The sequence below is a fragment of the Gallus gallus genome, chromosome 19 (genome assembly GCF_016699485.2).
Source record: "Gallus gallus isolate bGalGal1 chromosome 19, bGalGal1.mat.broiler.GRCg7b, whole genome shotgun sequence".
Lineage (NCBI taxonomy): Eukaryota > Metazoa > Chordata > Aves > Galliformes > Phasianidae > Gallus > Gallus gallus.
The window spans coordinates 1,152,302-1,178,849 of record NC_052550.1 but is presented as its reverse complement, the minus strand read 5'-3'; the positions used below and the strand labels follow the sequence as shown (position 1 = coordinate 1,178,849).

At 53.5% G+C, this 26,548-nt stretch overlaps 1 protein-coding gene and 2 non-coding genes across 8 annotated transcripts in view; all 3 read left to right on the top strand.

Moving 5' to 3' along the window:
* MTMR4 (myotubularin related protein 4) overlaps window positions 1–26,548 on the top strand; it is a 44,030-nt gene that overhangs the window by 2,995 nt on the left and 14,487 nt on the right. For 2 of the 6 annotated variants that reach the window (XM_415720.7, XM_015295931.4), the window contains exons 2-8: window positions 9,145–9,212; window positions 15,770–15,859; window positions 17,597–17,713; window positions 18,348–18,430; window positions 18,639–18,805; window positions 20,153–20,249; window positions 26,381–26,494. In XM_415720.7, the coding sequence (XP_415720.6) occupies window positions 9,145–9,212; window positions 15,770–15,859; window positions 17,597–17,713; window positions 18,348–18,430; window positions 18,639–18,805; window positions 20,153–20,249; window positions 26,381–26,494 (736 nt within the window). Of the gene's footprint in view, window positions 1–464; window positions 930–6,515; window positions 7,004–8,136; window positions 9,058–9,144; window positions 9,213–13,486; window positions 13,730–15,769; window positions 15,860–17,596; window positions 17,714–18,347; window positions 18,431–18,638; window positions 18,806–20,152; window positions 20,250–26,380; window positions 26,495–26,548 lie in introns of those variants that run through there. The other 4 variants (XM_015295932.4, XM_015295933.4, XM_046902426.1 and 1 more) reach the window with 4 other exon arrangements.
* On the top strand, window positions 13,515–13,621 carry MIR1698-1 (microRNA 1698-1). Its single transcript, NR_035192.1, has one exon. It is a non-coding gene; the product is annotated as a microRNA 1698-1 (primary transcript).
* Window positions 13,515–13,621, top strand: MIR1698-2 (microRNA mir-1698-2). The gene has a single exon (NR_105596.1). It is a non-coding gene; the product is annotated as a microRNA mir-1698-2 (primary transcript).

Here is a 26,548-nt window from a genome sequence, read left to right as displayed (position 1 = left end):
CTAGCCTAGGAGCTTGCTGAAGTAGCCAGCTTCCTGCTGGTGGTCGAGTGCCTTGTGGCAATCCAGCATCAATCTATTCAGTTTCCTCTATCCAGTCTCAACTGCGTTGCCTGCCTCTACCATGATCTTTTTTTAATTAAAAAATACGTATATCTGCAAGTAATCAGCAGGAGCGTGCTTTATTGCTGGAGCGTGACTGGCATGCAGCACTCAGAGCCACGCAGCCGGGCAGAGCCTTCGGGGTGGTTTTAGTGCACAAGAGGGAAGGCGCTGCCTGTCAGTGCCTCGTGGATGAGATGTCTGCACCCGGGTTGGGTACACCTTGTTGCTGAGAGTGCTGGGGAGAGCGAGCCTCCTGCAGCCAGGTGGGGGTGTAGCAGGATGCCCTGGGGATGCCGCTTCTCATGCATCAGCATCATCTGGGCTTGTGCCTGTGCTCGTTCTGCTTTCTGAGCTGAGCTTATGCTCCTCTCCTGCCTCCCTCTGCAGCTGCCCCAGTGCCAGAGCACAGCCGTCCTGTGGCAGGTGGATTTCCCAAAGGCTGGATGCCTTCATCTGACTGAACATTTATTGCGGAGTGAGAGCAGTGCGCCTGAATGCTGACTGCATGCATACCTGTGCTGCCTGGAGCTTGGATGTGGGGAGGTGGGAATCCCACTGTCAGACAGGGAGGCTGAAGTCAGGCATGTTTCTGTTCCCTAAATGAAGGGTGAGGGCTGTGTGTGGACGGGGGCAGGACAGCAGTGACGTGTTTTGTGGATCAGTGAGAAGATCTGCAAGACAGTGGGGTTTGGTGTGCTGCGAGTGTCAGAGGTCCCTTAAGGAGCTCCTGCTGCACCGTGCTGGCAAGCTGGGGCGTTGCATCTTTGCTGTGGCCGTACCGAAGTGTCAAATCTCTCAGAGACCCATCAGCTTTCCTGTGCCTTTGGGTAGGTGTGGAGCTTTGCCAGCCCTCGTCCTTCTGCAGTGCTCCCTCGGCGTGCGGTGCTGTGATGCCGGGGATTGTCACAGCTCAGTGCTTACCCGGCCTTTGTGCTGTAGCTCACATGTAAAGCTGAGCGGGGATCGGCCGAGGTGTGCTGTGTGTGCTGCTGGGCGGCCATTTCCCTGCGGGGCCGGCGGGTTGCAGAGCAGTGCTGGGATCCCTGCGGAGGATTAACTGCATCTCCTGTTTCGGGGGTATCAGCTTTGCTTTCTGCGTGTTTGAATCTTTTGTGCTTGCAGACAATGCTCCCTGTTTTCTTCCATCCTCTGCAAACACCCCTCCCTCCTGCACGAGGCCATCCGTCACCTGCCTGGCACGCAGAGAGCCCTCCTGCTTCTGCAAGGTGCCAGCACCCAGTGTGTCTTTGTCAGTGGAGCTCTGAGCCCGCATTTGTCATGCCCTCAGCCTTGACAAGCAGCTGATGGAGACAACTGCCTTGCGGATGGGAAGCTCCCGGTGCTGGTAGCAGCTCTGGTGCTGCTGCGCTCAGGCTGTTGCTGGAGTTGGTGTGGTGCAGTGCCTTGGTGCAGTGATTTATTACCAGGTTTCAAGTTTTGTCATCCCCCAGATAGGCTGGTGCTGAGGGCCCTGTGCATCTGCTCCTGCAGCACTGCCTTCTTTAGGGCTATGCCACCTCTGACTGGGGCAGGTGTGGATGTGGGGCTCTGAGCGTATCACTGACATATGCTGGGCTTTGGTGCCTGCATTCAGTGGCTTGCGGGGAGAGAAAGTCCCTCGATTTCAAAGGAGAAGTGCTCATTTCAGCTGTGAAGTCCCTGTTGGCAGGGGATTTTGAGCCCTGTGGTGGTGGCTGTAACCAGAGGCACAATAGTGGGGTATTCAGCGAGGTGCTGTTACAAGCCTTATGGTTGGGAAGGGCTGTGGTGAATGGCACCCGGACACTGCAGGTCTGTCCAGAAATCCCCAGGGGGATCCTAACACACATCCTAGACTTTCCCTGTAGCTTTACCAGCCCACACCACAGCTCAGTGCTGAGGGCTCCCTGCCCGCGGTGCAGCAGTGCCTTAAGCAAAGGCAGTGATCCTTGTTCTGCTGCTGCTGGCCTGGCTGCTGTGACCACAGCGGTGTTGGGTGAGAACGGGACATGGTGGGGGGGGGGGCAGCATCTTTTGGGGACCTGACCTGGGCTCCATTGTTCTTTCCATTGGGCATCCAGCTGTGCTGGGTCTCAGGAAACCCTGCCGTGTGCAGGGATGGATGCGTGATCCAAAGAGGAGCTGAGCAGGCTGAGGAGCTGCTCGTGCCCGTGGCTCAGCTCTGCCAGCACCCGGGTGTTGTGCTCGTTTTGGGGTAGCTTGGAGGGGTGCTGAGGTGGCACAGCTTGGGCACAGAGACCCGGGTGCTGGGTGCCAGAGTTGCTTGTGCCAGAGTACGAGTGACCTGCTCCACTCCCTCTGTCCTTTGCACTTTCTTCATCATTTCTCACCGCTCTGCTCTTTGCTCTTTCCTCTCTTGTTTTCCAAGTCCATGTGTGCTCCCTGCTGGCTCTGCTCCCCACCAGCCGCCTGCTGGGGGTATCCCCCCGACATGGCAGCATCGCTCTGCGTTCCCATTGGAAAGGGGTGGTGGGGTACCTGGTACTGGGCATCCTGCTCAGCAAGGAGAGCCAATGGAGGTTGTCATGCCATAAAACTGCCCAGTGCGGAGGCTCTGTGCAGACCCTCTGTTAGAAAGCCGTGCGCAGAGCTCCCAGCCCCAGCTGGCTACGGCCAGCACTACACAGGACGAAAGAGGAAGTAGAAATGGTTTTGTGCTACAGAGCAAAGTGATAGTTCTGTTTGATAAAATGCGTGTTAATGAAAAGCAAAACCACCTCTTTCCCTCCCTCTCTCCTTCCCTCTCCCCCTCCCTCTCCCTCCTGCTGCATCAATAGCTCTTTCTGCCGGAGGAATTTCCAGCAGTGTGACATTTCTGTGTGACCTGGGGGCTCATCTTCTCTTCGTGGAACAGGAGAGGAAGTTGCTCGGACTCCTCGGGAAAGGTTCGGTAGCTCTGCTCCTCGTACCGAGGGGAAGTCACATTTTTGGCATGTTTTACTGATTACGAAACAGACGGAATGGAGTTCCCTGGAGCTCGGGGCACCAGCAGGCAAAGTCCCACCACGGCGCTGCTTCCTCCCGGCCCCAGAAATCCCAGAGCTGGGGTTCTGCTGGGGGCACTGGGAGCCGGGTGCTTCCCACGCTGCAGGCTCTGGAGGTGCCAGCTCCCCTCCCGCCTGCTTCTCATTACTCTGCTATCCACAGCCATTGTGTTGCAGCCCTGGGTGCGAGCGTGCGTGCGGAGATGAATAAGCAGTGCTGGGGAAAACCTGGCTCTGGATAAATCCGTGCAAGGTCTGCCAGGCGTGCGGCGTCCTCTGCTCGTGTCAGCAATGTGCTGATGTGCAAAAGGTGCCTGCTTTGGATTTAAGCGAAGAAGAAAAGGAATCCCGTTGCCTTTTGTCCCAAATCTCTTGGAAGCAGGAATTTGGTGCTTAGTGAGCCCTAAAGCAGTTGGTAATCGCAGCCGTGAGAAGCTGTGCCAGCTGCAGCAGATGCACCAAAGCCCCCCGGCTGTGTTGGCACCGAGCTTGCCTTGTGCCTGTGCCCGAGTGCTGGGCGGTGGGATGGGACAGCAGTGTGCGTTTGTGCAGCTTGCTCTGCAGATAAGCAGGGGACTCGCTATAAATATATCGGGTTGCCGCTTATCGATTGGCCGGGGATTTCCCTTTCTAAGCATGTCTGCTAAGAGGACGTCACGGCCGTCCCCATTTTTAGAAGCAGTTAAGCTGATGGTAGAGGGCAGTGATGCTCACCTGGACCTCCCGTCCTGCCTGCGTGGTGTGCTGAGCTGCGTGCAGAGCAAGGCAGTGCTGGGCAGGCGGTCTCTTAGGGCGGTTTTCCATTGCTATGATGCTGTGCTGGATGGCTCCAGCTGCCTGCAGGTGGAAGGAAACCAGAGAGCTTGGTCTCATCTTCCTAAAGAAGAGCTTCTGGGGACTGGGCATGGGGAAGGGGAATCTTATCCTACAGCGGTAGGATAAGAAGTGATGGCCTTAAGGTGCGCCGTGGGAGGTTCAGGTTGGGTGTTAGGATGAATTTCTTCTCAGAAAGAGCAGTGCTGCAGTGGCACAGCTGCCCATGGAGTGGTGGGGTCACCCTCCATGGAGGTGTTCAGAGCCGTGGGGCACTGAGGGATGTGGGCATGGTGGGGTGGGTTGGGGTTGCACCTGCGGATCTGAGAGGTCTTTCCCAGCCTTAATGATTCTATGACTGTGAATTGGCAGGTCTGGCTGTTGGATGACCATGTTCATAAAAAAAAAAACCATGAAAGATTTCAAGCTGAACAGGTCACTGAAGCTGAGCTCTGAGCTTATCAGTAGGGCTCTCCTCCCATCTTGGCTGCATCTCCTACCAAGGAGTACTGCTCTCCCATCGGTCCCATCCACAGTGCGGGCGGATGCCTGTGACACCACAGAACCATAAAGCAGCACCGGATGGGCGTGTTTATGCACCCATGTTGAAGAATAATCAAGTCCTGTCTGTGATACCAACAGGACCGGGGCTGAGCCTGCACTGCTGCTGTTTGTCTGAGCTTCTTCCAGAACACCCGGGTTGTTGATGTGGGCGTTTTGCAGCTGAGAGCCGTGAGCGTGGCTGCAGGAGGCTGGGCAGCGGGGGGAGCTGTGGCCGGTGTGGTTCAGGCTTTCTCTTCTGGTTTCTGAGCCTGCTGGTGCATGTGGGTCACGCATTTCAGGCTGCTTTTCCTGCGCTTGCTGTCTGTGAAGCTCCAGCTGCTCAGGACAGCACAGGTTGATGGGATGGCAGTGTGGCTGCTTCTGTGGGTGAGGAGAAGTGGGTGCTAGCAGGGGGTCAGGCTGAGCAGCACTCCCCCCGCCTGCAGTGTGACCTCAGGATTGCAGGCACCATTTCCTTGAAGCTGCTGCTGGTTCCTTCCAAGGGTTGAGTTAAATCAGAGCGGAACAGAAAGGTGATGAGGTGGTGACGGGTGCCCGACCTCCTCCCCGCCTCTCCTGGGTGCATTGGGAGCACTGCTCCTCAGCCTCTGAGATCCCACCCTGCCCCCCCAGAGCCCACGAGGCAGTGCGGGGCTGGGGCTCCATGCAGAGCATGGTGAGAGGCAGGAGCACAGCTGGGACGGGTCCATCTGCGCCGCTTTGGGTAGGGACCAGGCAATTGTTCATACTTGAATAAAGGCCCAATTGTGACCAGAAATGTCCCAACTGCTTTTTTTTTTTTTTTTTTTTTTTTAAAAAAAAAGAAAAGCAAACAAAATTGGAGAACAACGGGCCAGGGTTAGAGGGGGGAGTTGGAAGCGTTGGCTGAAGGCACATTTCCCATCGCCGTTCTGCGTGGGGCTGCGAGTCCTGCGTGCAGCATCGGGGGCACGGAGCGGTGCTGTGAGTCGCTCTGCCCGGTCTGACCTGGGGCCTGGGGGTGTGGGGGCAGAGGGTGGGGGCTCTGTAGTGCTGTGGTTCCTGCCAGTGTCACAGGGAGGAACTGGGGGCTTTCCTGCTGCAGCCTCGGCTCCTCGCAGGCTGTCACTGAAGATGGATGGATGCAGCGAGTGTGGTGTGCAGAGCTGTGCCTGCTCCCTGCTCTCTGCCAGCTCGTTAGGAAGACGAAGGAGGTGTCAGGAAGATGAAGGAGGTACAGAGGCCGACCTGGCAGGGAGCGTCCCTGGGGTGCTGCTGCCACCTGGTGCCACCGCTGCCCGCAGAGCAGAGCGAGGTGCTGTCCTGGCGTGGCTCCGGTGAGGGAAAGGAGACTCTCTGTCCTGCACGGGCCTTTGTGTGTGATTCCTGACCGCCCCTTGGGACGGCTGTTTTGCTGCCGGTGATGTGAGTGGTGGGGCTGGCTGGCCGGCAGGCATGATGCTGAAGTTAACTGCACTTACAGGCGGTGGGCGGTGGGTGGCAGTGCCCTGTGGGGGTCTGCTGCAGTGCAGGGCTCTGTCCTTGTCCCCTCTCCCCCTGCACACCTGGGGCACAGCTGGGTGGCACAGTGGTACCCTTCCCCAGAGGTGTTTTTCAGGCTCCGTTTTCCTCCCCAGGCTCTGACCCTTTCCCTTCATTTCCATCTCTGCACCCCATTCCTGCTCCCTTCCCTCCCCCTTTGGTCATCTTCACCTCTGCCCCAAAGCTGCACTGTGCTCAGGACTCGTGCTGCTCTGTGTACGCTTCTGGCACCTTTAACTCCTCTGTTGTCCTTCCTCTTCCCTTTTGCTGCAGAGAAACTTATTTTTCTATGAGAAGACAAATTGCTGTGCCAGCATCGCTTCCTTTCTCTGCATTTCCTGCAGCTTTCCCTGCAGCAGACAGAGGCTCCTCTCACCGCTGCCTCCTCTCACCTTCCTCTGAACCCTTCCCCATGCTGCATGGTTCCTTTTGCTTTAAGCAATGCTCTCCTGTGCTCCCGTTCCCCTCCCATGACCATTATTTCCTTCCTTCATGGTGTGCAGCCCGATCCGGCTGGCAGCCCTCACCTCCCATCCATCTTTCCTACCGCAGCACAACCGCTGATGCAAAGCCCTTGAACTTGGCAGATCTCCGTGCTCTCCTCACACCGTTCAAGCCGTTCACTTCCGTGGCTCCTGAAGTCCCTTCCCAACCCGGCTGCCCCTATCCTCCCTCTCCGCTTCTGCAGCGTATCTCGCTGGGATCCACGTGGCTGTTTGGTGCCCAGGCTGCTCACTGCTCACCTGACCCCTGGGGGTACCAGTGCCCATCCTTCTGCCTGGAGAACTCTCCCTGCCCTCCCCAGACCGGACTTGGAGCATGAACACGCCCTGTGATCCCACCTCGCTGCTCTCCCAGTTGCTCCCAGCACCCGGAGCTGGGGGAGCCGGGGGTATCCGGGGCGTTACCTGGAGGCGGTGGGCATTCATTTGGTGAAACCTGGAGAAGAGGCATCTCCCCCGTGTGATATCCCATCAGCTGCACAAAGGCTTCTTCATAAGCCTGATGGAATTAATCCAGTTCTGAAACTTCACCTGCCGGTAATTGCATTGAGTTATATCCCCGTTAGCAGAGTTGCCCGGTGCGTAAATACTTTCACACATTGAGCGAGGCATCTCTTTGTTATTTTTTAAGCTGTGTATGTGAGCTCAGCTGGGTCCTGCTGTGAGCGTGCCGTGAGGCTCTGGCTGCCTGCAGGCAGACAGCAGTGCTTCTTGCTGCCCATTGCTCCGGGGTTCATCCCAGGCATTCGAACGGGTGCTTTCCAGCATCTCATGGCTGCCTTGCTAATTCCTACCTCTGGGTCTGCCCATGTGTAGGTGGGTTACGATAGCTTCCCATAGCAGAGCACGCTGGATGTTTGGCCCAGGTGTTTGCCATGACTTGGTGTTACCACCACGTTCCTGAGCTTTGGTAGCCCTGACTTTTCTCTTGTTGCAGACCAGCTGTTGATGGCCTCGGACAGAGGCAGCCCCTGGGCCAGCAGCTTTGCTTACAGAACAGGGAGCACCCCATGCAACCTACTGTGCGTGTAACCGAGGGGCCTGGCCATTCAGTTTGTAGCTGTAATTAGCTGAGAGGCCCGAGATGGCTGTTTTATGTCACTTGGGATCAAAATAAGGCTATTGGGGCTCCTGCTTGCTGCTTCTAATGCCCCCTGTTTAACATCAGGACTGTTTTGCCCTGCTAAGTGCATTAGGGCTAACCGCACCGTTTGAGCTGAAATTCAAACAAAATTTTTACGAGGTCTCGCGACTCGTGATCCGAGGGCTTGGCTCTATGATTAGCAATTCTGGAGCAGGGCATGGGCTGTAAAAGCTGTAAAGCAGGGTGAGCTGCGTGTGGTGCTTTGCCCAACCCGGGTGGACCGGGCAGTGCTGCCCCAGCACCAGGGTGAGCAGCGGGCATCGCTGTGTCCTCCCCACTCCATCCCCATCTGCTGGTGTGCACTGCCATCAGGTACTGCTGCGGCTTCCTTAGGGCTGTGCTTTGCAGCCCACGGGACTGCAGGAGCCCTTCGCCCGTCCTGGCGGAGGGAGGAGGAAGCCCTGGGCTGCCCGCATTCCTGTGTGCTGAGCTCATGGCTGCTGCTTCGCGGGAGGGAGGAAGCGAGGAACTGCAGTTGCTGTGAGCAGAGGTTTGGTGAGCGGATACAAAGCGTGCAGCAGGAAAAGTGCCCGCGTGTGGTCGGGCGTTATCAATAATTCAGATGGCTGCAGATTGGCAAACAGAGCGTGTTTAAGCAGTTTCCTCCATGAGCTGAATGTGCTTTCACCTGGCTGGTGGGTCCTGCAGGCGCTGCTCCTCACTGACCTGCATGCTGCTGCTCCCAGGGGAATGCATTTCTGGGCTGCTTCCTCACTGCTGCCATTGCTGTGGTGTAGGTGTGCAACCGCACGTCCTTCTGTGCTGGAATGGAGATGCCAGCATGGAGGGAAAGCGCTGAGCAGGCATGCAGAAGGAGAGGGATGGCAGTGTTCAGATGGTCCTGTAGCGGAGGAACCCTGAGGAAGGATCTTTTTCTCCCCATAAATCCCAGCATCACCCATCAGACTGTGCAGGGACACTGCAGGGGCCTTCCCGAAGCAGGACGCTGTGCAGGGCTGGCTCATTGCCTGCTGCCCCACAAACACCTCCACCTGTGAGCAGTGCTGCCCTGGGCACAAAGCTGGCAGGAGGAGATGGAACGTCTGAGTTTTCCCCTTCCTGAGCCCATGGCTTTGATTTTAGGGTTATTTTCCTGAGGCTCACAGGGACCTCTGAAATCCCGAGCATCTGACAAAGGGTCCTCCCCGGGTCCTCAAAGCACAGCGACCAAACCTGCAGCTCCCCCACGCACACAGGGGGAAGCCGTGGGCTCTGTGTCCCGTTGAGCCATTTCCATCAGGGCAGCTGCCAGCATGCGCTGCATTGTCAGGAGGAGGAACGTTCCTCCTTGACTCCTTTCCTCCTGCCCTTGAGTAACATAAAGCCCGAAAGGAGAACTTCTGCCTCATTAACGAGCTTTCCAACTGTTACTTTTGAGGTTTGCCCTTTGCTCGAGCTGCAGGCTCGTCCCACTTGGTGTCTTGAGCGGGCACAGAGGTGAAACAAGGTGGAAAATGGGCAGGGAGCTCTGTTCATAGCGAAGTATTGCTGCTGTTGATCTGGATTGCTGCAAATTACCTTTCTTTTGCTCCAGGTGTGTCTGGTGGAAGAAGGGGCAGAGCTGTGATTGACCTGGGAGGTTTTGGACGGTGGCCGAGGATGGTGAGTACACGTTCTGGTCTACCTATGTCCCAGTGGGGCTGTTTGTTCTTTGTGGCCAACAGCTGTGCCACTGCTAAATGTGAGAATAAACGTGAGAAGGAGAAAGAATGGGACCAGGTTGTCCAAGGAGGCTGTGGATGCCCATCCCTGGAGGCATTCAATGCCAGGCTGGATGTGGCTCTGGGCAGCCTGGGCTGCTGGTTGGTGACCCTGCACATAGCAGGGGGTTGAAACGAGATGAGCACTGTGGGCCTTTTCAACCCAGGCCATTCTGTGATTCTATGATTCTAAGAATGCTGTAGTACTGTGTATGTTATGTGATAGCATAACATGAAGAGCTGTGAGGTGTGGCTGTAGCCACTGTTGGCAAGGTGAATTTACCTCTAAACTTGTTCTTGGAATATATAAGTAAGGCTGGAATCCTCTTCTGCCTCCTTGGAGTAGAGACACAGTCACCCATGCACTCCTTCGTGCTGATATACTTTAAATCTCAAAGATGGGAGTTCTCCTTCTATTCCTCTCTCATTTCTTAATGAAGAATGAACTCCGTGTTAACGATGTGCTTTGGTGATGCTGAGATAGCAGAGATTGCACAATAATTAGTCCGAGATAAGCATGGTTTAAAAGAATGCAGAGGGGCTGAAACGCAGCCAGGACAGCCAGATTGCTGATAAACTGGGGTGAGGATTTTGTACTGTGTATTCTCCATGTTTTATTCGCCCTTGGTAGGTTTCTCTTCCACAAATTCATCTAACCTGCTTTCAAAACCAACTGAGGAGCCGCAGCTGTGACAGGCTGCAAAGAGCCGCGCTCGCCGAGGAGTGGCCCCTTTTGCTTTGACTCTGAACCCATTCCGTAGCATTTTGGTTGGCAGCCATCAGTTTTTGTGGATCTGAATGCCGGCACTGCCTGTGAGCTGCTCCAGCCCCGCTGTTCTGTAGATCTGTAGACCCTTTAGCTCTTTGACCTTCTTCTCAGTGCAGATGTTTGCTCATGTCTCTAATCCTTGTCCCCTCTCTTGGGGCCTTTGCCCCTTTTTGGAGTGCACAGGCTGGAACTTCAGACTTACGTAGACATGGAAGCCTTAGCTTTTCATTGGGCTCTTTTTACTTGTGCGGATAGGTGCTTAATCAGAGCTGGCCCTTAGTTTTAACCATGAATAGTTTGATTTCTTGTAGCAGCGGTGGAAGGTAGAGCTGCCCGACAACCTCTGCTGGATCCGTCCCTGAGCTCTGTTGGGACTTTGGGTTCGGTGCAGATCTGCAGGGGGTGCTGGAGGCCGAGTGCTGGCAATGCTTGGGCAGATCCAGCCCGTTCCAATGGCTGCTTGGCAGTGCGGTTCCCTGCAGGCAGGCCGAGCTGTAATTAATTACCCATGATCACTGTAGTGACTGCAGTCAGAGGGCAGAGCAGCAGTGCCCGCTGGTTAACAAGGGCATGTCCCAAACCTTGTTCCTTGCTCGGCAGCACCCAAGTGCGGAGCTGCAGCCGCTCTGCCCTCCCTGCTGCTGCGCTTGTTGGGGCAGCAGGTAAGGGCTTTGTTTGCATTGGTTGTAAGAACCTCTTCATTTCTCCCCCAAAGACTAGCTGCAGCTGAAAACGACCTTAAGGACTGCTGGTGGTTTAATCCTTAACTGTGGCTAACGGAGGTCCTAATGAGCAGCCAGCACCTTAATACATTACCTAAAACTAACCTTGCAGGTGAGTGGGTGCAGGCTTAGCTCTGCCTGTGTGCCCTACTACTCCCCATGCCCCATTGCTGTGACTGGAGGCACAGAGATTGCCACCTCCATCCGTTCCCATAGGGTTAGGTGCAATGGGATGGCTCAGCCTCCCCATCCCATCTTGCTGGTGCAGGGAGCCGTGTCCTTCCATCTTCATCCCAAAGGCTCCACCGCCTGCTTGTGTTACACACTCAACCCTGGGAGCTTAAAGGAACACTAAATGCAGAGCATAGCAGACCTACAGCCTGTCACCTATTAAAGATCAGAAGATGATGCTGGCCATCCCCGTCCTGGTTTACAGGATATAAAGCAGTAACATCTCCTCCTCACGCGAGCTGAGGGTTCTATTTTTGGAAGGCCACCTGAGTGGCCCAGCAGGCCTTTGGTTCACCAAGCTCTGCTGCAGGCTTTGAGGAAACGAGCTATTTTTGTAGAGACCCAACACAAAGCTGCCCTTTGTGCTGCAGGAGCAGAGGAGTTAGGACGAGCAGCCCTGCTGGCCGCAGCTCTTCAGCTGTCAGCATCCGTTTGTGTGCAGAATGGTGATCCATTTCCACTTCTGGGATGTGGGAGCATCTGCCCGAGGCAGTTAGCTCCTTCTGCCTGCTTCCCCTGCTGCTCTCCCCCGGTAGGGTGGATCGGGGCAGCCCCAGGGGCAGGGCTGTGGGTTCCCCTCTGCCTCCATGGCCACAGCCCCACTCTCTCTGTAGGAGCTCTCTCCCAGCGTGACGCTGCAGTGACAGAAAGCCCCACCACCACCACGCAGAAGCAATAGCAGTGCTGCCCTCTGCCTAACGTAGGAGCACTGACAGCAGCTGGGTGAAATGGAGGACAAAGGTGCACCAGGACTGGGAAGGGCACACCTGTGCTCAGGGGTCTGGGTGTGGGAGGTTCCCCTCTGTGCATGTGTGAATGTACACGTGCACAGCACTTGGAGGAGCCCAGTTATGTGAGGGGAGCCTTGTCATCCTGGTTTGGTCTCACAGTGTTAGCAACAGCAGAGGGAATACCAGCTGGGGAGACACCTGACTTGGCATTTGGGAAATGCCATGAACGAAGCTAGCTGAAAGGAGGCTGCATGGACACGAGAGCAGGGATTTAGTGACGTGAGATGGTCCCAGGGGCTGTGCTTGCAGCAGGGAGAGGTGCAGGTGGTGCAATAAGGAACTTGCAGAGTTTCAAACATATTGCTTAGGGGTGGTTCTGCTGTGCACCAGGCTTGGCTCTGCGGATGCTCGGTGCGAGTCCTCTTCTAACACTGCAAATGCAAAAAATATTTCACTTAAAGGACAAGGTCTGTTTGTGGATGTTGAGGGCAGCTTAGATTGGAAATTCAAAGCAAGGATCCAACAAGCAGCCCTTTAGCCCTGCACAGCTGCAGCTTAGGTCTGTAAAGGTCCCTCTGCAACTTGAGCTGGGAGCAGCTCCGGCACCGGCCCCAAGGGGAGCGCTGCATCCCACCCATCTGGTCCTAACGGCCTACCAGGCTTCCAGTCTGGTCTGCTGGGACACCCATGTGTGCCGAGCAAGTGCTGGATCAGGGCGGAACTGGGATGCTAATAGGATCTGGTGGCAGGCATGGTAGGCCTTTTATCCAGCATCCAAATAGTACAGCCTGCGTGGTCTGTGCTCCTGGGTTCCCAGCAGGGAGCTCGTTGCCTGGGCACTGCTGCCCTGCTGTGATGCAGGCAGCACAGCTGGGCGCTGCAAAGCCCCAGGTGCCCTAACTCTTAACAGTTCTGTAGAGAAATGCACAAACCCCTTTATGTGAGTGCAGAAAACCTTTCGGGACGCTGCTGGTGTCGCCAGCTGGAGCTGTCTGGTGGCGGCAGGGAGCAGCCAGGCCTCTTTCTTTTGCGTTTTAAGCAAAAGATTCTCCCTTGTGCTCCTCACTCCTGTCCCCAGCACGCTGGAAGCTGTGCCATGCTGGGCTGTGTGGCTGCAGAAGGGAGAGTGCTTTTGAAGTGGGATCCTCGGTCATGTCATCCCCATGCACCAGGCAGGGCGCGGAGGAGAGCAGGACGTGGCAGCTGCCTCTTGGAGAGCGGCAGCCGGTGATGGAAACAGAGGTGGCATTTCCCAGGGGAATGCCGTCCTGCGGCTCTGGGATGGCAGGGCTGTGACCTGGGAGCGTGCGGAGCACCTGCAGGGGCCGCGATGAGAGCGGGCAGCAGCCGGGCATCCTGCAGCTCCCTGAGCACACAGCAGCTGCTGGGGTGTCCTTCAGCAAAACGGAGCGGAGCGGCAGAAAATGGAGAGCTCTGTGCCGGAGGATGGAGCCGAGCGTTGCAGCGGAGCTGCGGCACAAAGCCCGCTCGCCGCTATTGTTCCCAGCACTGGCAGCCATTGCCACGGGCCTGGACTGCATCTCCCGGCAGCCGCTCGAGGAGGAGACCGCGCCGGGCTCTGCACACGGGGACGGGAGGGGGAGAGGAGGGGTGATCCCCGCCGGCCTCTCCATTTTCTGTCTCGCCTGTCGGGGAGACGCTTAGATGGCAGAGCGCTGCTCCGCGTCCCTGCGAGGTAGGTGGAGTCTGGCCGTCCTCCGCCCTCCTTCCCTCCATTGTCAGCGCTGTGAGCGCGGCACCTGCTCCGGCCGCCGGCTGCAGGGATGCTCCTGCCCTCCGCCGAGCACTGGCGAGGCTGCGGCAATCCCTGCGCCGGCGCCCGGCAGCCGCTGCCGGCAGCAGCACGGGGCCTGAGGAGGGAGATGCTGCTTGCGCCCAGCTGCCGCCTCGGGAAGTGAACATGAGTCTGCCAGGCCGCGTCTCCTGCTCCATGCTCAACTGCTTTGTAAGTGCTTTTTTGTTGTTGTTGTTGTTGTGTTTTTTCCACCTCCCTGTCTGTTCCAGGGCTGTGTGCCGGCTCTGTGCTCAGCCGCTGCCCCGGATCGGGCCTGTCCTTGAGGCCGGGCCCTGCTGCCCCAGCTTGGCATCCCGCTGCCTCTCACCGAGGGGAGGCCCTTCTCCTCCCTCCACGTGCCCCAGGAGACACCGTGGAGCACCATCCCGGTGCTGTGCCCCAACCCAAGGGCACAGTGGCCAGCTGAAGGCCCCGTGGCTCCCTGCCTGGTGCTGGGAAATCGCCGTGCAGAGCTGCAGCGCCGGGGGAGCTCCGTGCTCCCGCACACGGCAGGGCTGCGAGACCCCTCCCTGGGGTCCTGAGCTCCGTCTTTTGTGTCTTATGGGAAAGCGGCTCTGCTCGGAGATCTGCAGGAAGCCCCCCACAACAGGGACTTGTGGCCGAATGGCTTCAGGAGGTCACTGTGCTGTGGGCAGTGAGGGGTGCCAAGTGTCCGCCGATGCCCCAGGAGGGGCCGTGCCTCACACCGTCCCACGCTGCAGCAGGGAGGGACTCAAGGACGCCGGGCTGTTCTGTCCCAGTTCCCTCTGCTCACCAGGATTTCTTTGTGAGCTGCCAGGCACTGACGAAGGGCTGCCCTCCCTGCTCGGGCTCACCCCACAGCCTGGCCTGCACCTGGGGTGGTGCTGCTCCCGGTGCCCCCCCAGCAGTGCTCAGTGCCTGGTGGGTGCATGAGGAGGTGCTGCGGCCACGCTGGGATGGATGCTGGGTTTCACAGCTGCTCGGGCAGCCGGCCGTGACCCCCACCACACTGCACATCTCCCTGCCTGTGTCCCAGGAAGGGCTCTGCTATGGGGCCGTGGGCCTTTGGAACAGGAGGGGGTCCCGAGTCGGGTGTTCAGCACTGGACGTGGCCCACAGATGCTTTCTTTTTAATCTCTGGTGAGAACATATGGGGATTCGGCACCCTTTTATATATAACTGAAGCAAAAGGGTCGGGTTCTCATTTCCTCATGTTGAAATCTGGAGGTTCTAGCCCAGGCAGCTCAGCCAGAAAGGTATTTTGTTTTAAATTCTCTATGATACGTAATGCTTGCAGAACAGAGTGTTTCCTAATAACTGCTGGAGCTTCTAGGGGAGCGGTGGGGACCAGGAGGCATGCTGAAGAAGTGCTCCTGCACCCAAGTCCTTTAACACGTGGAATGGACGCATCCTCAGCCGTTGTCCTCTGCTGTTGTCTGGGCACTGCTCGCTCTCAGGAGGTGCTGGTGGTCAGGCTGAGGGTCGGTGAAAGATAGGACTGGGATTTCCTGAGTGATTGCATGTTGACAGGTCCACCATTGAGACACTCCTCACTGCCCCACGAGAGTCCAGGTTCCATGTGTCCCCTCAGGACACCTCTCCAGGCCGTGCTGGGCTTCCCAGGTTCAGTGCTTTGCAGGGAGAGTGCCCTGCTTTGCTGCTGGCACTGTTCAGGCCAGGCTTGTTATGACTTGGGTGCACCTGCACCTGATTGCTGCAGGATTGTTTTTCACTTCCATATTCTTTTCAGAAAAATTCAGGGTCTGCACAGTTATCTCAGGGCTAAGAATGAGAATAAAAACTACCCAAAGAAAGCAGTCCTTGGTAACAGCAGGAGGAGGTCAGAGCTGGGCTGTGGGTGGAACCTAATGTGTATGCATTGCTGTGGTTCCATAATGAAGCTCACAGGGTCACCTCTGCCATGGTAAGTCACTGACACATCCCTCCGAGGTGCATCATTGAGGTTATCTGCTCAGCTTTCCATGTACCGTATGGCCTGAAGAGGCACAGCTGGGAGACCTGTTTCAGATTGCTGTTGTGCTGTGGGTGTTGTGCCATAGCTGGGGTCAGGGAGCTGTGTGCAGAGGCAGAACATCCGTTTCCATCCGCAGGTTCAGGGATCCCCAACACGCTGTGATGCCAGCAGCATCCCGCAGCCCTGATTTTGCCCTTTGATAGCATGCAGTAGCTGGGGCCCATCTCTCAACGTGTGTTTTCTTTGCAATGCAGGGCGAGGAAGGCCCCCCCAGTTTGGAGTACATCCAGGCCAAGGACTTGTTCCCCCCAAAGGAGCTTATAAAGGAGGAAGAGTCATTGCAGGTAAGGAAGTAAGAAGACAGAAACTGTCCACTTTGGGATGCAGCAGGCTGAGCTCTGTGACGTGAAACCTGAGAGCACTTCTCCAGGCCAGGACGTGCTCTGGAGCCGCAGGTTCAGCAGTGCTGTACATCATCTCATGCTGGCAAGCCCTTCCATGTGCATGGAGGCTGGGAACAGCTGCCCAGTGCTCGCTGCCCTCCTTCCCAGCCCTGCCATGACTCTGCAGTGCACACAGCATCACATCTGCCTCTGGGAAATACAGCTGGAGTATGATGCAACGCTGCCAGGCTGGGTGTTCCCCATCCTCCACCTGTGCTGGCAGTAAGGAGCAGTGATGCTGTGGTGCTGTGCAGCAGGAGGCCCTCTGTGGGACAGGTAGCATGTCAGAGCTGGGCTGTGCCGTGGAAGGCAATAGCATGCCATATTGCAGCAGCAGATCTGGCTCTCACATATGTTGCTCCTGGAATTTTCCTGCTGCGGAGCTGCTGGAAAGAGGAGTCTCTATATTGTGCCAGCCTCATGCTACAAGAGGCCCTTGAAAGAGACCCAGCTGCTATTGCTGCTGTGCAGCAGGGGCAGCAGAGCCAAACCTCCTGGTTTTCCTCACTCCTTCAGCATAGTCTGCTGCCACCTCATCCTAGCACTTGTCATCGTGCTGTGGCCAGAGCCAGGCCCGCTGCGCATCTTCTTCCTACTGCTGCAGCAGTTGAGTTTGCTCAGTGACCAGCATTGTCTGATAACCAGCGCTGGTAAAGAGGGCTGAGATGTGGCAGCTGCAGGTTTTGCTGGGCAAGAGCACACGGGTTGAGGATGCTGCGGGGCTGCAGCCTTCAGAGAGTGGAGCCCTAGGGTAGCTGCAACACAGGCCAGCTAAAAGCAGCATAGGAAAGCATGCAGAACAGTCTGCCAAAATGAAGAGAGTATGTTTTCTTACTGTCAAATAATTAATATTTTAAAGGCTTTTCGGACAGGTGCCAGCCTCAGGTTGTTATTTTTGTATGAGTAACTTAAGAAGGAAGGACTCTTTGGTACAACTGCCACTCGCACAGCGCATCACACCTGAAAGCCAGGAAATTCAGTTTTTAGGCAGCGCATATCCAAACCACATAAACAGCTCAGAAATAAAGGCTGTGTGGTCTCACTTGTACTAATTACAGTATAATGAATTGTTCAGTCAGATGCCCTGCCTGGAAAGTGAAGGGCTCTGGTTGAAGTGATAAACAGTTGTGACACTTCTGCACAACTGGTTACCACCACCATCTGGTGTGGGTGGCATTCAGGGAACAAGGAGCCCACTTAGCCAGAGAAAAAGGGGCCTGATGAGTTTTAGGGTGGGCCATCTTTTTTTTTTCTTTTCCACACATACATAAAAAGAGTGTTAAACTTGGCCATCTACCAGCATCCCTTGTTTTAAAATTAGCTGCGGCGTGTTCTGGGCTGATAGGGAAAACCAGACACAGGTTTGATTTATCTGCTATCTAGATTTTAAAAAAAAATCTAACATTGGTTACTTCATTGTACAACCAAGCACTGCATAGAGGTTCCTTCACAGCCTGGTTAGCAGAAGGTGGGCCAGACTTTGCCATTTACCTGCACTGATACCCAGAAGCCTCGTGGTGCTGCTGGCCCCTCTCTCTGGGGCCGTACACCACAGAGGCAGTGGGAGGAGTGGCTGTTGGCACTCCGTGGTGCTCAGAGCCTGCAGCATGCCTTGAACGTGTCACGTCTCCCTTGCAGGTTCCATTCACTGTGTTGCAGGGTGAGGGAGTGGAGTATCTTGGCCATGCAAATGATGCTGTGATCGCCATCTCCAACTACCGGCTTCATATCAAATTTAAGGATTCCGTGATCAACGTAAGTTTGGATCTTCCCATTCTTTCTTCCTAAACTGTGACCTCTTGCAATATTTCGGGGGTGAGTAAGGGATACATAAGCAATTTCTCTGGTTTACAACGTGGGAACTGGGCCTCTAAGTTGCCAAGCTTGACGTTATGTCTTGTTACTGTTGGTCATGCAGTTGTTGGAGTGCAGGTGAGGTGCTCCTATGGATGATAATTAGGTCTTTCCCCTGCTCTTCTTTTTAAAATCAAGCAGTAAGCTCAGGGGTTTTAAGAGTGGTAGGATACCGTTGCTCAGCATGTGAGAGTCAGCTGCTGGGAGCCTGAGGCTTTCTCTCACTGTCTCCACTTGCCATCTTCTGTTGGAGCCTTTGTTTGGCTCAGTTGTCTGCGCTTGTTTGGTTGTGTTTTAATCTGTAACTGGCCCATGGTGGGAGACTGCCCAGGGACAGAGTCGAAATCAGGCTGGTGATTCTTGAAGGAGACTCTGTGCTGCATCATGAAGCTTTATAAACCTTGGAGTGGGTTTGTAGTTTGGGCTGGGAGATGGTGTTAGCTGATAGAGCCCACTGGGCACCACAGGCCTGTGGGCAGGGCTGCTATGTCCACTGCTGTGCTGTGCTGCCATGCCCTCCTTCTGTCCCTTGCAGGTGCCTTTGAGGATGATGGAAAGTGTGGAGTGCCGGGATATGTTCCAGCTTCACATCGTCTGCAAGGACTCCAAAGTGATCAGGTATCCCTTGCTGTAGATGCCACTGCAGTTGCCACAATCTGCTCTGACACCTGCCTTTGCACTGTCATTGGAACGAAGCTGTTTATAGACAAGCTCGCTCTGTTTTTCATAAGAATTGATGCTTTTTTCCTTTTTCTGGTAAAACAGAGCTCACCGTCTGTGTCCCAGCTGGGTGTATGTACTCACTGAGTATGATTTGCATTTGCAGGTGCCATTTTTCCACCTTTAAGCAGTGCCAGGAGTGGCTGAAGAGACTAAATCGAGCCATTGCCCGCCCTGCTAAGCCTGAGGACCTCTTTGCATTTGCCTACCATGCGTGGTGCTTAGGAGTCTGTGTTGATGAGGAAGATCAGCATGCTCATCTGTGCCGTCCAGGTAAAATCCTGGCCTGTCTCATTCCTGTTTATCCATCCAGAGGTACAGTGATGCAATTAGAGCCATTGTTCATAACATGGTGTCTTGCTGCATCTTACGCTGTGCTGTACCCATAGTCCATCTTGCTCAGGGGCATCCCACACCTGGCCTAGACATCCAGCTGATGTCCAGATGCAGCTGGATAACAAGCACAGTAAAAGGAATAATAATAATCTGCAAAATATGGAGCGTTCTGAGGCAGCAGCACTTAAATCCCCTTTCCCTTTCTCTTTGTGAATGAAGGAAACATCCCATACGTCAACACTTTCATCACAATAACGAGACAGTTCAAGCAGCAAATGTCATCTGCATTGAGGCAGCATAATGAATATCAGCACATCTCCATCTCTTCTCCAACACTAAGACATGCCATGGCATTCCCAGGATCGGGTCTGCAGAGGTGTCTGGCTCATTCTTGCACAGGCTCAAATGAAATGTTTGAATCCATAGAGAGAGAAACAGAGCTGTGATGGTGCCCTCATGTGGATCGGGAGTTTGCCCTCTCCTGGAGCACAAAGTTCATTGGCAGTTGCTTTCTTTTTGTAAAGCTTCAACGTGAATAAGAGGAAATTAAGTAGTGTGATGATCATGGCTTTACATTTAGAAATCTGTTGGAATTAGAGGAGAGAAGCAGTAGCCTGAATGAGATATGCAAACACAGGTTCATATGGAGAGATGGGGGATAAATAGTGCAGCTGAAAGGTACTAAAAAGAAGTTGGAAGAGAAAAAAAAACAAACACCAGAAATTAGCACATATTTCATGTATTTCCTGTAGAGAAAATATTCTCTAGCATAAGGTGTTTACCTTCAGAAATTGTTGCTGCTGGATATCAGTGAGGCAAAGAACACTTCAGTATTTGTTTATTAAGGAGATTGGACAGTCAAGCAGCAAAGACATCCAGTGTTTGTAAGATGAGACAAAAACATGAGGGGAAATTATGAATCAGCCTTTGAGAGCTGTCTGGAAAATGTGCTCCTGGGGTGGGATGCTCAGTACTCCCTTGCGGTGGGCTTCCCAGTATCCACTTTGGAAGGGAAAAGTGGATGAAAGGAACACTGCCGTCCCAAAACACACATTAGCAGAGGAGGGCCTTTTCTGTTCTGCTCTCGCGCTGGGACTGGGAGGTGATCTGACCTGACAAAATAAGCAGAGGAACCCCTGCGAGGGACCGGGCTGTGTGGTTTCTGAACCAAGAACCCTGCCATCCAGCTGTCCTGTGGTTTTTCTCCAGCCTCCAATAGTTGCTATGGAGCTGCCACTAATGTTGAAGTTTTATCAGTAAATACTCTGTGCTCTGCTATTCCAGGTGACCACGTAAGATACCGATTTGAGATGGAGCTGGTGAGGATGGGCTTTGACTTGCAGAACGTCTGGCGAGTCTCTGACATCAACAACAATTACAAGTGAGTGTTGCACCACCGGGCCCTCCTGGTTCTCCTCTTTCCTTTCTTTATTCCCATCACAGTATCCCCGCAGAGCAGTGGATGAGTCAGGCTCCAGCTAATCCTCCTTCTGGGTCATGCTAGCCCTCAGGCACATCAGCATATGAGTGAGTTCTCCTTTCTTTCCTCCTTTCGTGTCACGGAATTGAAGAAGAGTATTCCCCAAACATCAGAGCTAGCAGCAGTTGTAGATGCTGACCCAGGCAGTTTATAATGTGGCCGTAAGTCCTCCGTGAAGATGGTTGGGAGTCTGGGAGAAATCATCGTAGGGTTGCCTTTGTGGTCAGTCTCTAAAACGCTCATATTGAAAATTTAGAAGTTTATATGAAGTCGGGCAGCTGTTCTCGTGTGTCAGGAAAGGGGGGAGGAGGCACTGGGGGGCTGTCGTGGAGCTGAGGGGTCTGGGAATGAGCGGAGCTTCTTCAGTTTGCTGTAGGAGGGGCTGAAGGGTGATCTGCTTGCAACCTACAGAGCTGGAAGGGCAGTTACAAAGCAGGTGGAGTGAAGCTCTCCTGACAGTGGCGGGTGATAGAACAAGGGAGCAGTGGTCACAAGTTGCAGCTCGGGAGGTTCAGATTGAACACGGGGGGGGAAATTCCTTCTCCTTCAGAGTGATGCTGTGCTGGGCCAGGTCCATGTGGAGGGGAGGACTCTCCATCATGGGAACATTTCAGGTCCCAGCCTACGTGGTGTTGCAGGCGGTCCCACGGTGAGCAGGAGGATGGAGCAGGGATCTCCAGAACCCCTTCAGCCGAGCAGGGCAGCCCCTTTAGCCTGTCCTGTGCTCCTGGAGGAGCTCGTGGAGAAGCGCTTCCGCATTCTTTGCAGCAGGTGGCATTAAGCCAACAGGTTTTTATTAAGCGTTGAGTCACATATTCATTCCTGCATTCCCTATAATCCCCGTCTTGAAATGACTCGGATCCCTCAGTCCTTTCTCTATTTCTCAGGCAGTAAAAGCATCCCCATCACCTTCCTATCTCCAGTTTCTTCCGGAGACCATGAGATGCTCCAGATATGCCGGCTTGGGGAAATCCCTGTGGACTTCTGAGTCTGCTGCCTCCTCTCATGTGTTTTCTCAGGATTCAAGGCACTAAGCACTGCATTTAGGATTTGATCTAGAGTATCTTCTTAGCAGTATCACATCGTTGCTTTTGGTCTGTTACGTGACTTTGTTGACAGTATTGACACAGTTTATCTAAGAACTTCAAATAGAAATCCTTTTCCTGACCCGCTCAGCAGCAGAGCGTGCAGCTCCGTGCTGCAGGCACATCTGTCTCTTTGAAAGCAGCCACGCTGCCCCTCAGTGCAACATTCTGGGATGCAGTTCCCTCTGATTGCCTCATTGCCTCCAAGTGAGATTACCCACCTGTGCTTTGCTTCCTGGGAGCTTTGCCCCCCAGATGTTAGCCAGCTTCTCCAAAGACAGATGTTTTAATTTGGACCAAACCAGGGAGGGAAGAACTTGAAACAAAGCTCTGCAAGCTGGCTGTGCTTTCCTTGGGTTTGCAGAGCTCCTGCCTGGGGATGCTGGCAGGTCTCAGCTTCCCTTCTCAGCAGACATCCCGAGATCTTCAAGGTGGTGTAACTGGCTTGTGCAACTCTGAAACCAGTTCTCTCTTGCCGCTCCAGGGAGTGTGTCTTTAAATCCTGCCTTGGCTTTTGATCATTACCACCTGCCTCTATTCACAGGAATCGGGTTACTTTTTAACTGTTTATAGTCCTTTTATCTTTTATTTCCCAGCATTGGCAAAACAGTGTTGTTAGAGACAGGATACTCCAAGGTAATGACTTTGTTCGTTGTCTTTCAAGTCTGTTCTGAGATGTCCTTATCTGGTTGGTAACTATTATCTTCTTCCTGGCGACAGCTATCATAAAAATAGAGCAATAGAGGCATATAATAGCCACTCCTTCAGTCTTGATAAAAGTATACTCTTTCAGCATGCCATCATAATAAAATTATTACATAATCCCTCTGTGGCTTTCACATCCTCAGTCATGTGCACGAGTGTGCGGTCTGAGAGCCCCCAGCAGTGCAGCTCTGCTGCCGGAGCTGAAGTTGTTTTCCTATTGCTCACAGTGCTGAGGTTTGGTGCACACGGAGTAATTTCAAAAGTAACAAAAAAGTCCCTGCTTTTCTTCCACTGTTGATGCTTATTTCCAGCTTTGATCTTTTTACGGCCGTGGTTGTATTTATTTTTTGGCTTTATGAGGAAAAGCAGCCTGGAGTGCCATGTTACTGTTTGAGACAGCTGATGTTTCCCACTCGTTTCTGTGACTGCTCTTAATTCATAGTTAGTCTTATTCAAGGCCAGGCTGGATGTGGCTCTGGGCAGCCCGGTCTGGTGGTTGGTGACCCTGCATATAGCAGGGGGTTGAAACGAGGTGGTCCTTGTGGTCCTTTTCAACCCAGGCCATTCTATGATTCTATGATTCTGTTTTGTTACAGTCCTCTGCAAACCATAGTGCTTTCCTCCATGCTCGTGGGAAGGGTCGTACTTCTTGTTCTAGCTTGTATTTGCCATATGAATATGTAGACAGTAAGTCTAGAGAGACTGCTAGGGATAAAACCCACATTTTTACATTCTGTGAAGGAGGATCTCTTTCACTGGACTGGTTGTTGCCTTTGTGGCAAGAAGATGCTTCGTCTGTGCTCATCTGTAGGTGTGGCTTGCCCTGATGTACGTGTTTCTGTTGTTACACACCTTTTCCTGGGGTCAAACCTCAATTTCAGTGCTGTTCTGGGTCAGCGTGGTCCCATAACAATGCAGGGCCAGGCAGGCTCCCTTTGGGACTCCCTCCCTTGTGAGAAAGGCCCATAAGAAAGAAAGGTCTGTAACCGTTTCTTATCTTTTCAAGAGTTACTCAAGACTCGAGGAGAGCTTCCTTCGAGCCTTTGCTGAGCAACCTGTATAAAAAAGCTCTGAAAATCCAAATCCAGGCAACCACACACGCTGTCTGCTTTGTGGATGCGTGATGTGCCACCTCCCTCCACAAAAGCCGTGTTGACTCTTCCCAAGTGTGCTGTATTTACCCTTGCAGTGACTGTGACAGTCAGTGGCTTTGTGCAGCAGTCAGGCTTAAGTGGTTTCCCACATTTGCCCCAGAGAGCTTTTTACAAAATCAATACCGTGTTTGCCACCTTTCATTCCTCTGGCACCCCAGCCAATGTAAGCAATAGCTTACACATCTCAGTTAATCATTCACCTGGTGCGCATTCGGGTTGCCGTAGCAATGTTGGGAGAGCATTATCTGGTCCTGCCGATGAGTTGCTCCTCATTCCTTACAGATAGTTCCCCCGTGTTAATCTCTCGGTGTGCCTTTGTCACCTGTAAAACAGGGATTGATCTGGCAGCTTCTCTGCTCACACCAGTGCAGGTAGTTCTGATTCTGTGCTGTGACCGTGCTTATCTACCAGACCTTCAGGTACGGTAGCAGGCTGACACCTCCAAGGTGGGGGAAAAAAAGTCTTCATAGTTTTAATTTCTTCACGGGGCATTTCTTAAAACCGGCCTGACCTGCCTGATTTTCACTGTTTTTGAAGTGAGGTTCATGGTTGGCTCTTCTCATGTTTGTGCTCTTTGGAATCATTTCCCCAGGTTGCCCAGTGAGGCTGTGGATGGCCCCTCCCTGTGAGCACTCACGGCCAGGCTGGATGGGGCTGTGAGCAGCCTGGTCTAATGGGAGGTGTCCCTGCCTGTAGCAGGGGGTTGGAATTAGGTGATCTTAAAGGCCCCTTCCAACCCAAACCATCCTATGATTCTATCTGTAGGAGGTTGTCTTACTTTAAAATCCAGCTTTCGTTCACTGAGATACCTCCTTCTGATCCTCTCTGATTGTTTTATATTACCTCAAATAGCATATTTCATTAACCATCTCATCATCTGCAAGCTTTTTTTTCCCTCATCTCCTTTCATTTTCTCCCAAAAAGCTTCACTTCTGCTTCATTTCTGTGTATTTCCCCTCTGTGGAACACACCACTGCTGCAGTAGGGGACTTTTCCCCTTTACAAATACCACTGGCTTCTACTGTGTGATGATCGCTGCAACAAAGCAGTTTTACAGTTACTGTGCTGCGGAGCAGCTCTGCTCAAGCTTAGGGCCAAAGGAGGAGTTATGTATCATTATTTGGCCAGTACCACCAAGAGGCAGCCGATCATATCTGAAAATGTAGTCCTGTGTTGCCATGATGACCATGTATGTTAGGTGCAAGCAATACAAACACCCATGCAATGTCTGCCCTTGCAGCCTTTTTGAGTTTCCATCAGCCAGACGCAGCTGTTGCTGCTCTCATGTTCCTCTATGGGCAGTGTACCCCCTGTGCCATCCTCCTGTGGTTCTCTTCAGACTTAAGTTTCAGCCCTTGCCCTTCCTGCATTGCATATCGATGCTGGTAGCTCTTGGCCTCACACTTTCGCCTTCACATTGTCTAGGAACAGACTGCACTTTGTTTGCTAGCTCAATTATTCTGGTCTTTCTACAAAGCTTCTACTCTGAAACCTAGGATACTACTGATATTCTACCTTGTACCAAGTTTATAACTTGCTCTTAAGCCAGCACGCTCCTTTAGCCTGGCTCTTTGGTTTCTTTTAGCCTTGGGATCCCGGCCTTAGCAGCACAGGTCTGTTTGTCATCATCTCACTGCCCGGTTTTGTGCACCCTCCATAATTTTGACTGAACTTCTCAAGGCTGTCCTGTGTTGGAGCTGGAATTGTACTGACTTATTTGTTATGGTTTTTGTAAATGCAGTCGCAGTGCCTTAGAAGATGTTCTCCTGTACTGAAACTCCCCTGACTCTCCACAGTTTTTAAGACCTCTCCCATAACGTTTCATCTGAAGAACCAGGAAACTGATTCTGCTTTGATGTAGATGAACGCTATTCTTCTTTTATAGATTGCAGCTACTCGGAGCTCCCAATAAGCACAAACCCTTCTCAACACTCCGTTGTTCTCTGTCACACTTCTATGTGATTCACTTCCTGATCAATTTCACACGTGGGACACGAAGCACTTCGGAGTTCTACCACACGTGTCCCAGCCTGGCCTTCAGCCTGTTACCTGACAGCTTCAGTCTTGCTTCCTGGCTTCCCCTTCCATGCCCTGTTATTATCCCACACACCCATCTTGCCTTCTGCCCAGGGCTTTCTGAGCAGTTGTCCGTACCCCATGTGGAGTGACATCTCCTTTCAGGGCAGGCAGGTCCATGCTCGCATGACATCCCAGCAGCACCGAGTGCTGTACCAATGCCCATTACCACCAGCTGGGTTATCCTGTGCTGAGGGGAGCACCAGCCGTGCTCTGCAGTTTACCCAACTAGGTCATTTCACCCTCCTCAGCCCTGGAACGTTCCTTCTAAGCAATGTGGGTTGGAGCTTAGACCTGAAGCTGCTCTTTGATGTTCTATGGGCAGGATTTTGTCTGCTGGAGCTGCGGGGCTCAGCGGGTCCAGGATCCAGGCAGTGCTTTGTCTTGCATGCAGCCACATGCTGTGAGCCCCAGGGCACGGCAGTCGCTGCATTAAGCAGGAAGCCCCTGCACTGTTGGATCTTCACGTGTGCTTTGCTTTGCTTTGCTTTGCTTGCGTTGCTCTCAGCCCTTCTCCCCAGCATGCTGTTTGCCTTTCCCCCTCTTTTCCTTGGGGCCCCTCTTGTCCTGCTGCTAGCGCGCTTACCGTTGGGTTTTTAATGTTTTCCTGGGACTTAAGCATAAGGTAATCATTGGCTAATCATAAATAATTATTGACTGCATGTTTCTGGGTTTGTAAGTGCTGCGAGAAAACCAAAACCCCATAATAAGCCCTCGTGTTTAAACCCCAGCTGTGTTCCAAAGGTATCCTTGGGAAGTGCTGCAATGCTTTGCACAGGCCCAGAGGTGAGGCCTGAAGTGGACGTTGTCTTCTCCTAGCTCACTCCTGACAGCAGTCTCTGGGTCACTTTACTCATGTTGAAATGGTACTGAGGCAGAAAGGAAGAGCCCGTCCTAAATGCAAGAGTTTGGGAAAACAGTGAACTGCTCCTGCACTGTTGCTGTACAATTTCTCTGGTACAGATTTTGGTTGCTGAGTCTCATTTTGCCTCGCTGCTTTCTTTGTTTCCAGGCTTTGTTCCAGTTATCCCCAGAAGCTGCTGGTGCCTGTCTGGATCACTGATAAGGAGCTGGAGAACGTGGCTTCATTTAGGTCGTGGAAAAGGATCCCTGTGGTTGTGTACAGGTAAACACAAAACAAACAAGTGCTCTCCCCAGGCCCCTGATGGCTGCCCTTTGG